Below are 11,122 nucleotides of genomic sequence, written 5' to 3'. Positions count from 1 at the left end.
CTGATTCACTATGTGACCTTAGGCAAGCTGCTTTTCCTCTCCTTCTGGGGACAGTGATCCCTAACCCTTATTAAAGTACGTTCAGATCTGAGGAGAGAAAGTGCTCTGTCAGTGCTATTCATAGCACAGGCAGATTTTTAATATCTCTCTCCCTCTGGCAGTGAAGGGTTTGCTGTGTGAGCATGACAGATCTAAACAGCCACATTTTTTAAAACTCGTCTCCATTCACGTTGACCCAGACACTTGGGACTGAGGTGTTTGGGAACAAGGCAACGAGATCTGGCTTGGGCAAAAGGGCGCACTTCATGATAAGTGTGGGAGCTGGTGGAGTTGTAACCAGACATGGTTTTATTCAGTGGTACAGACTATAAGTGGTGTGTGTGTGTAATTTTTACCCTATAAACCTCCCCAATCTTTAAAACTCATGATGACACTTCCAAAAAAAACTAGGGGTAGAGCCAGCCTCCAGCAGCCCTTTGCCCAGGTAATTCTCAACCCAGGAAGATGGATGCCGCATAAGGGCATCTTCCTAGGCTCAGGTTCGGCCTCTAATGTCAGGATTTGGTCTTTGCCTCTAGAGTCATGGCTTGGCCTCTAGGCTTTGCCTCTAGTGTCATGGCAACTGCCTTTTTAAGTGCTGGGTGAAAGGCCACTTCTGATTGGGGCAAGCTGATTAGTGAACTAAGACCTCCTGTGATTGGCTGGGTGGGGAACAAAGCCATAGCCTTACCAGCTGAGCAGACCAAGGAGTCTGTTGCTGGGTAACACTATACACAGAGTCCAGCCTATTCCTTGTACCTCTGCTATGTGCTGGGGGGGCTCCCAGCTGCTCTGATGCTCCTTCTCCTCCTATAGACACTCTCCAACCATATAAGAAAATTCAATGGATCAGGAATAAGCTCCTTAGCTGGGTTTGTTTAGCCTCTGCTACTAAGCGTTCACCAGCTCTGTGTGGTGCTGTTAGCTCTGACTGACCCTTTTGGATTTCAGCTCAAGGCCATTAGCCTCTTTAAACTCCATGCAAACCCTTTAGAAATTATGTGTACAAGCCACTAACCGCTGTGAGGCAGGAATTAGAGTGGGAGGATCACCTGCCCTTTTGCAAGACGACAGCCTCTGTGAAGCAAGAACTATATTGTGGGGGAAGGCGAGAGAGAAAGAGTCCTGCACAAGTTCTCTTATTGCTATGCACTCCAGAGCTTACTTGTTGTTGGAAAGAGAGTATATGGAGTATAAAGAAGCCAACATTTTTGTGAGTAGTATCTTTGTATATTTCCAATATCTAAGCTGGGTATAACTAATTAACATGCAACTGGCATCTTTTTTACATCCGGAGCCTGGCTTTCCCCCATTTTGTGTTAGCATCCCTTCCCACACCCCTTCTCAGCACAAGAAGTAAAACCACAAAATTATGTACTGAGTACGTACCTACAGTCTTGACCAGAATTGCACTTGGGCAGCCAGCCAGTCCCACCCCTTGCACCACTCCATCTACATTTCTATTTTTATCAAGCTAGCTTGATCAGAGCTAGTGCAGGTATGTCTACTTGAGCTGGAACCTACACCTTCCAGCTCCAGTGTAGACATATAATTCTTGGGTGGTGGTTGTTGGTTTTTGGGGGGGAGGGGATTAACCCTACTATCTTTAATTTTCAAAGTTAATTCCACAGATCATCAGATGTAATTTAATGAACTAAAACTGTACATTGTTTCATAATAGTGGAGCTTTATTCTTTTGGGATTTCATTGGTAATTAGAGGAAATGTAATAAGAATCCAAATGGAGGACCTGATATTACAGTCCCCATATGCATGCAAAAATACCACTGACTTCTGGTTAGCTTCATATTGTTTTTCTAAGTGCCCTATTGGTACTTCTCCAGTGTGCACACAAAACCCTTAAGGGAACTTGGGAAAGGAATTTTGGTGCCAAAGTCCACCAAAATTCAAGTGGCTAGTGAACTACTTAAAAATTTAAAACAAAATATTCATGTGGACTGGCTGGCTCTGGGACTGATAACTAGTATATAGGCTCATTTGCCTTTAAGTAGATAGTTCAAATCCAGTGCTAGCTGATGATGCTTGGCTGTTAGCTTTTCATAAAAATATCACCTACTGTAGCAATATGCTGTATTTCCTACCCATCCACGCTTCCCAAAAAAGCCAGTTGAAAAGGACTATGACCATTACATATGACATTAAATATATATGCTTATTTTTATTGTTAGGTTTCATAAGAATCCTTCATGTTTCCACATAGTATTTTGATGCATCCAAAGGTCTCAAAGTGCTTTAGAAACATTAATTAACTAATTCTCACAACTCTTAATTTTAACTTAAAAAGTAAGCAAGTATTTTTTTAAGGCAACATGTCAAGTTCATCACGTTCCACACTTTATCTTCTTTTTGTACCTTTGTTTTAGGGCATCTTTGTCACTCCTACAAAGGATAACTTGCTGGAATGGCTAGCCGAAGTCCAGGGACTCAAGGATTCTCTTTGGGAAGGTAACATATAAAGATTTTACCATACCATGTGATTTTATAAGTGTTGTGTGTGTAATGTTATGTCTATCCGTCCATCCTTCTGGCTATTTTAAAAAATTGATAATGCAAACAGTTTTAAGAAAGCATACAGAACTTGACTGGGTTTTCATTATTAGCTGCACATTAGTTTTCAGTACCCCTCCATAACTACATTAATACTTTGTAAATTATGTTTATTGTTAATCAATGTACAATTATGTGAATATTTTACAAAATAAGGGATGCAATTTTCATAGGAGGCATTGAATTTCAAATCCCAGCCAAGAGACTTGTGTCTCAGGAGATCACTAATAACCGCTTTATCTGTAAATGGTTGACTCTTAATCAGCACAGGTAGAGTAAGTAGTGACTGACAGTTGTTACCCTCTGACAGCAGCTTGGTGGCCACAGTCCCACCCTATTAAACAGACTGTCCACATTAAAAAACAAAAACCTATTGTTTTTGGTCCTGACTTCCTTCAAGGCTATATTGATAACGGGTTCAGGCTTGCAAGATGCTGAGCTACTTCAGCTTCTACTGAACAAATGTTATTTTACAGGGGTGCTCAGCACCGTACAAAATAGAGCCCAGAATAAAGAAGGAGTCTAACCTCCCCGATCATCCCTAGCTATGGTCCTTCCAAGACAACACTGAGGTACACTGATGTGGTAGTAGGGGGAAGCTTACCCTGTGTCAGGACTGGATTGAGGCAATCATGAGCCTTAGGCACACCGTGGCATGGGGCTCCCTGTGGCTTCATTCCCACAGTCTGACCCCCATACCAGGAACCTTCCCCCTACCTGGAGAGATCAAAGAAGGGATACGAAGCCGCCTTTTCTCCCCAGGAGAAGCAGCAGGGGCCCTCACACTTATCAATGGTAGCAGCAAAACTCAGTGACTCCATCTTGAGATGCATCAAGCAGTTCCCACTTCTCAGGCTATCTGCAGCGGTTACAGTCAAGTCATGTTTTCAAGGGTTTTTTTGCAACCCTTTGAAGAGTAGAAACTTACTTTTTTAACAAATGAAAGCTGAATCCAGGATGTAATCCCATGAGTCCAGGAATTGGGACACTAGGCATAGGTTTATAGTGCTTCTGCCTTACTCCAGCCCGGCTGTGCCTTTGTACATCAAGTACCTGTCTGTGAATTGATTTCAGCTTCCAGACCTGTTTATCTGACATTCTTCAATGGCATTAAATTCAATTGATGATGATAATCCAGCAATCCAATAAGTGTATGTATAATTAGCATTTTTATCTAATGTGAAGCATCCTGCTTCACCTGTTGTTTTCCAGAACTTGTTAACATTAGCACAAGGAACACAACTTTCAAAAACAAAACAAAAAACCCATAACAACAAAGCCTTCATTGGACAAATGCAACACAGATGTGCTTGTTAAATACAAGATTGGTATTAACTAAAGTACTATCTCTTTCTCATAATAGGGGCTGTTCTCCAGCTGTCAATAAAGTACACTGAAGAGTACAATAGTGTCCCTCCAACTCTTATATTTAACACCATTCCATTCCATCCCAATGGTAAGGACCATGTGAGAAATTGTCTGATCATGTAGTTAGATATTTCAGATACTTGTTTAGCTTGACTTTTATTTCCCTGCACTATCATTGCTCCAACAGAAACCTTGTTCAAACCCTCCCAAAAACTCTGTGCAATTTTCAGGCAGGGGATTCATAAACCATGTCTAAACCATGCATTTGAATGCTCAGGTTGTCCCACGGGTGCATAAATCTCCATTTTCATGCCCAATGCAGGATTCATGGATTAAATGCAGGATTTGGGTCTTATTAAGACTCACATATTTGAAAACTGGGCTTTCTCTGTGCCACCGCATGCCCTTAGGGACAATGCAAGCACATGTCCCTTCCTAGATAGAAGAGAGAGTGTCTGCTACTGAAGCAGGAGCTCCCGCTTCCCCGGTGTCCTGCATAACTTCCCATCCTGCACAAAGTGAAAGGCAATAAAGAAGTCTACATAGCCAAAGGCTGTGGTAATAAAAGCTGAGCAGACAGAGGATAATAGCTCACATTTGCCAAGCATTACAGTGCCCAGCCAGTACCTGGAACAAAGTTGTTTAAATTCCCCTATACCGTTCTATTGTAGTACAGCACATCACTCTTACCAGAAGAGGTCCCCTCCACAGCCCTGACAGGCTGGCTCTTCACCTGGGTTTTGGGGGCATCTCTGGTGCTCTCTCTGCCTCAAGGTTTGATGTATCAAAGAGATCTTGGCTGCGTAGGGGAATAGCCTCCTGAATGGGTTTGTGGTCATTTTAACGCCTTCTGATGCCTTGGCCAAACTGTCCAGAACCCTATGCTAGGATTCACAGGTAGTGTCCTCATCAAAAATCCAGTACAGCTCCTCATAGTAAGGGGAGGTACTGAGAGCACTACCAGAGGTCCTGTTTGTGTCTCTAGTGGTGGTGTAACTCTGCCGGAGCTCCTTTGCTTTAGCACAACACTGGGCTTTGGCCTGTGAGTACCCCTTCTCCCACTCTTGCTCCAATGGCCACTTATAAATCAGTGTAACAGTGACTGCTGCTAAAATGGGACTGGACATGTCCCTGTCCCCAAAGGGCAAGGAGATCCAGGACTTCTAGACAGGCCCACTCAGAAGCACAATGCATGGCTGCCATAATGGGTATGTGACTCTGGGAGTGTGCCAACATTTAAAAAGAGGTGACATCCAGTCAAACTGACCCTGAAGCAGTAGAGGACAGACACAGGTAAACAGATGTGAAGCAATGCAGTTTGGGATGGCAATGGGAGGACTGCCAGAAGTGATAGGTTTATCCAACATTGAGATGTGTCCACACAAACCTTATACTAGCATAACTCTTTTTGAAATAGTTATCTTGCTTTCAAAACAGATTAAGGAAAATGGGATTAAATGCCAGATAAAGATTGCACAGGTAACCATACATCTGGCATTTCCTAATTTTTGAATGCTTGACTTTGCAATGCAAATGTTCTTTTAACATACTTTTTTATGTAATTTCTATAATAAACTTTGAAAGAATTTTTTGTGGCCAGCTTTAGTCATACACTTTACAGCCTAGGGGCCAAATATTAGCCTCAATGATACCTTTGCATCCCCAGTGAAAGGATACATCGGTGCTATTCAGAAGAGAGTTTAGCCCACAGTTTGATATTTGGTGATTCAGTGCACTTCAGAAATAGAAAGCAAATTGCTATGATGATCAATGTAAATCCGTATTATTATTTAGTACTTGAATTGCAGCTATGCCAAAGGCTCCACTCAGGGTTTTGGCCCTGTTGTACAGACACCATACAAAAACAAAGTACGAGTATAATCTAATTGAACAATCCGAGGGAGTGTGGAATGGAGGACAAGTGTGACAATGATTTGCCCTATGCAACACCTAGGTAGTCTGAGTAATTTAAAGCTATAAATAAATAAAACAATAACTCTCACTAGTTCCTCTAGCATACAACAGCCATGTTGCATAATTCTTTTGAAGTTACACAACAATTTTTTTCAATACAGTGGATCAACATTCGGGGAGACCTTGTATAGATTTTCTAGACAATCCTAAAGAGTGGAATGGAAAGTTAACGATGAGTAGCATTTTACTCGCTATCCAGGTAAGAAAAGAGTATTGTTAAATAACTTCATTTAAATCTCTTTCATAAAAGAAAATACTAAAATGTACTTTACCTATATAGTAGGGATTTCAAACTTGCAGACTGATTGTGTGATGTAGGATTATTCATTTGGTTTAAAATTAAAAATGCAAATGGCTGGATGACTTCAGAGCCACAGCAAATATATTCTGTAGAACATCTTTTTTTAATAAGATTAATTTATTTTTACTTCTGTATTTGTTCCCTGGTGTCTTAGTTAGCAGCACATTACTTCTGAGTAAGACAGATAGATAAATGAATGAGTATGATTGAAGCTGTTGCCAGTGCTAAATATTTTTGACCAGTAGCTACTTTGATCTTTTGGATTTATGCTCTCTTATCTTGAGTAAGCCACTGCTCAAGACATGTGTACTCTGCCTGATTCTCTGTTCTTTTAAAAATACTTTTTAAATGCTGATAGCTCTACTTTTAAATTCCTGAATTATCTCATGGTCAAAGTCTTGATCATGAGTGTCGGCATAGGTCTTGAGATTAGTGAGTAACTCAAAGCAGCTACCTTCAGTTTTAACACACAGGCCTCAGTGTTTCAAATTTACTGCCTTTTCTTCCAAGAAAAAAATTCATACAGCTTTTTCCTTGGAGCAAGTCCTACCCCTTTGTAATGTCTTTCCCATCACTATGAAGGATATCCTGTCCTCCACTCATGACTGAAAATGTCCCCCAGATGTATGCGTGATTTTTGTGGACATCCTAGTATTGGTTATGAGTAAAACAAATGGTAGTCATGTATCATTCATGGCTGTCTGCTTGGAATTATACAAAAACCTGAGAGAAAACAGGAAGAAGGGAGCATAGGTTACGACCACATAGCCCTTTTTTAAGAAAATCAAAATGAAGGGCCCAATCCTAACAAAGCTACAAAGTGGCCTCGTTTTTGCTTTGAATTTAACATACCAGTATGATTGGTTTTAATTCATTGTAAAACTATTAAATCAACAATTTTGATGGATTGTGAGTTCTGAGCAGAATAGATGTTTTAGAGACCAATTTGTACACTCTCTCTCTCTCTCTCTCTCGGTGTTTATACCTTTATACAGGTAATGCTTTCTAATCCAGAACTGGAAAATGCAGTGAATGTGGAAGCAGCAGAAATGCTGAAAAACAACATATCCTTGTACAGACAAATGGTTATACAATGTGTTAGAACTAGCCAACACCTAGAAGGTAATACTATACTTTCTTTGTTATTACCCATAAATATAATCTTTTTCTTTTAAAACTCCTTCTTTAAAAAACAGTTTATTGTATGCTCAACAGTAAATTTATATTAGTATGATTGGTAATTTAATGTCAACAAACACCAGTAAGTGTTTTGAAAGGGAATACACTGGGCCAAATTCAGAGCGAATGTACGTGGTCCTATAAATTACACATTGGTGAGTGAGGGCCAGTGTAATTTACATAGTGATATTAGGGAAAGTCAGATTTGTTGCAGGAAAAGTAAGTAAGAGGAAGGGCGTTAGATGGAATCAGGGACCCAGAGAGCAGAAATACTGCTGTCCTTATCCTGAATTGTACTCGCCTTGTAAATCTTCATGAGAATGACATTTAGTGTGCTATGGTTATGCTATACAATGACTAGCCTGCAAAAGCAGCTACAACTAGGGTAAAAATTGGGGCAGAATTTGGGTCAGTATATTTAATGTTGTTGGTGCAAGCAGGGCATGTGGCAGATATGAAAGGTGAGTACTGTGGCTGTACTTGCTCTCAATGAGCCAAATTCCAGTCCACTCTGACCACTTTATGCCACTTAGGTGCCACAAAGTGGCTGTATTCTGGCAATAATGGGTTGGTGCCTAAAGGAGAATTTGCCTGTTGCAGAGGACATTCCTACTGGTACAAAGCCATCAGAATCTGCTGCTTTGGCAGCTGCCTACCCAAACCTCTGGAGTACTGTGTGGGACAGCTGCATTCCTTTTGGCAGGGACAGGAGGAGGAGTGCACATGCAGAGGGGAATCAAACCCAATATCTCTACCATAGTGCGGATGTGGTGGGTTGTTAATTGTATGAGTACTAGGGGGAAATATAGGACCAGATCTTTATCTGATGTAAATCAACATAGCTCCATTGAAGTCAATGGAACTGAACCAATTTACAGGATCTGACTCATAAAGTTTTTTTTTTTTTTAAATGTCCATCTTCTCCTTTGCAGACCTTTCTAGCACTGGGGAAGATTGTGCTGCTTCTCTGAAGTATTACTTGCCATCTGAAGCATCTTCTCTGGGCCATGTCAGGTAACAAGTTATGATGAACTAAGAAATCTAGGCCCCACTAAAGCCAATGAGAGTTTTGCCTGTGACTTTAGTAGGGCCAGGATTTCACCCCTATTGTGCTAGACTCGCTTTAAATGCTAGTTCCTGGAGATAGGGTGGGGTAGGTAGCTTCAAACCCTAACACTAAGGGAATTCACAGGTGACCAGAGACAATCAGATTCTGGAGTGGTGCAAAGGGATCTGAATTAGGAAGAGAACCTGGCCCTGTATGTTAGCTTGAAATTTAACCTCAGAATTATTTCAGTGGTAATATCATGCACAACTCTAGCACTATAGAAATAAATACAAAATAAAAACAATCTAGTGTATTCTAGAAAGAATTCATTGGTTTCCCTATACTATTAAAATAATAAAATAAATAAATTATAGATAAATATGTATAATCTCCGGGAATAAATGTCATTGACTAGGTCAAACCAAAATATCACTTGACCTATCAATGACACAATTCCTGGCTATACGCCTGTAGGTGAAGAACTCATTTCAGTTGGACATAAGACTTACTGGCAATAACTGTGAAGGCAACTGCTTGCCAGATGTTTCCATAAGGAAGTTAAATAATTGGGAATATCCACTAACAGGAAAAAGAGAATAATTGCCCCTTTTGGGATATAGCTCTTAATACAACCTGAGCCTAATGTTGCTCCTTCTGAAGTTATCAGTGGAAGTTTTGCTGTTAACTCCAATGGAAGTGGGATCATTAAGTTTTGCATGAACTTCTGAGGATACTGAATCAGAACCATTACAAAAAGAATGAACAGTATTAGTTTGTCACCAACATATTATGGATCAATCCCACCTTGTTTGGGCACCCAAAGCTTCCATTGACTGAAGTGAAAGTTCTGGGTCTGGAATGGAAGGTATTAAGGGTCAAGGTCCATAATGGAATCATTTCCTTTTCAGGATATAGCTTTAAATATTGGTAAAAGCAAAACACCTCTGAAGAGCTGCTTTTGACATTTTACAGGACCTCGAAGGCTAGAGTGTGGTGGGAGGGCATCGGATAGATAAAAATAATGGTGGTCATTGAGCTCAAGGGTCCATGTTTTCTCTGGGGCTGGTTTCCTTCCTCTCATCTTCACTATTGCCTCCTGAATGTCTGACAGCAATGGGATTGCAGCGGTTTTCCTGGTTCACACGTACAATTATCTCTTGTTATTTATAACATTATATAGAATTACATAGACTGATTTGTTTTATTTGACTTTTTTGAGTGTAATTTTAGTGCCCTTGTGGCCAAGATGGAGTCTGCTCTGCAGGCAGCTCTGGCCAAGAGAAGGCATGCACAGGAATGCAGCAGGAGAAATCCCTTCCACCCCAGGGGCACTGTTCCAAACCCCCCAGAGTGAACACACACCCACAGGAAAAGTACAATGGATATAACAAGGGAAATATTTATTTACAGAGGGATGAGAGGAGAAATACAACAAGGGGAAATATAGGGGAAGCAGTAAAACCGGGTTGCGTCCAAACCAAGGCCCCACAGGCCCAGTGGTAGTACTAGGGTTACCATATGTCCAGGTTTCCCCGGACACGTCCGGCTTTTGGGTCTTTAAATAGCCGTCCGGGGGGGATTTGTAGAAAGCTAAAAATGTCCGGGATTTCCCCCTGGACGGCTATTTAAAGACCCAAAAGCGGCTGACAGGGCAGCCGCGCTGGGGGAACCGTGGCAAGCTGGTGCCGTCACTCACCTTCCCTCCCTCGGCCCTGGGGCAGCACGCAGCTGAGAGCTCCTGGCACAACGGTGTCAGCCCACAGGGCCCACCGCCCGGCTGAAGCCTGCAGAGTGCAGCCCTGCCCCTGCCCCGGCACACAGAGAGGCAGCGAGGAGGTCTCGCTCCCCTGCGTGCTGCAGCGGGGAGGGGCTTGTAGACTCGGGCAGAGATCCCCCCCCACCCCTGCCCCCCTCCCCTCGACCCGACCCAACCATAGGAAGGAGCCAGAGGGACTGGGAGGGACCTGCCTGCTGGATGCTTCCTGGGAGCCGCTCTAGGTAAGCACTGCTGGGCTCACCTGGCCCCCTGGCAGGTCCCTCTTGGGGGGCTCCCTTCAGACCCACTGCCTTTAGCCCCCACCCAGACCCTGTTCCCTCAGCCTCCCCCGCAGTGTCCCCCCCTGTGCCCCCCACCCTCAATCCACTGCCTTCATTCCCTGCCCCCGTTCCAACAGCCTCCCCCACAGTCCCTCCCCTCCGATCATCTCACCCTGCATGGATGTGGAAATCTGTCCCGGATTCCAGGCTGTCGTTAGCCCCTGGGGCAAAAGATCAGCAGAGGTTTCCAAAGGGAAGTTTGCAGCCTTTGCTCAGACCCAAACATTTTCACTTAAAAAAAAAAAAAATACCCAAACCCATCCTGACACCCATCTGTTCTGTCCAGATTTGCTGTTATCCCTGTTGAGGCCAAAGTGGTTTGAAAAGTTAAAAATCCATAAAGCAACAGAGGGTCCTGTGGCACCTTTGAGACTAACAGAAGTATTGGGAGCATAAGCTTTCGTGGGTAAGAACCTCACTTCTTCAGATGCAAGTCTTGCATCTGAATAAGTGAGGTTCTTACCCACAAAAGCTTATGCTCCCAATACTTCTGTTAGTCTCAAAGGTGCCACAGGACCCTCTGTTGCTTTTTACAGATTCAGACTAACA

At 42.5% G+C, this 11,122-nt stretch overlaps 1 protein-coding gene across 1 annotated transcript in view; it reads left to right on the top strand.

The window, feature by feature from the left end:
• Positions 1 to 741: 741 nt before the first annotated feature.
• Positions 742 to 11,122, top strand: part of UBE2U (ubiquitin conjugating enzyme E2 U) — a 33,033-nt gene continuing 22,652 nt past the window's right edge. Inside the window, exons 1-6 of the mRNA XM_034780327.1 lie at positions 742 to 1,252; positions 2,423 to 2,504; positions 3,970 to 4,062; positions 6,050 to 6,147; positions 7,245 to 7,371; positions 8,361 to 8,442. Coding sequence (XP_034636218.1) covers positions 1,187 to 1,252; positions 2,423 to 2,504; positions 3,970 to 4,062; positions 6,050 to 6,147; positions 7,245 to 7,371; positions 8,361 to 8,442 — 548 coding nt within the window. The 5' untranslated portion in view covers positions 742 to 1,186. The remainder of the gene's footprint in view (positions 1,253 to 2,422; positions 2,505 to 3,969; positions 4,063 to 6,049; positions 6,148 to 7,244; positions 7,372 to 8,360; positions 8,443 to 11,122) is intronic.

Source organism: Trachemys scripta, chromosome 8, assembly GCF_013100865.1.
Source record: "Trachemys scripta elegans isolate TJP31775 chromosome 8, CAS_Tse_1.0, whole genome shotgun sequence".
NCBI lineage: Eukaryota > Metazoa > Chordata > Testudines > Emydidae > Trachemys > Trachemys scripta.
This window is presented reverse-complemented; position numbering and strand designations above follow the sequence as displayed.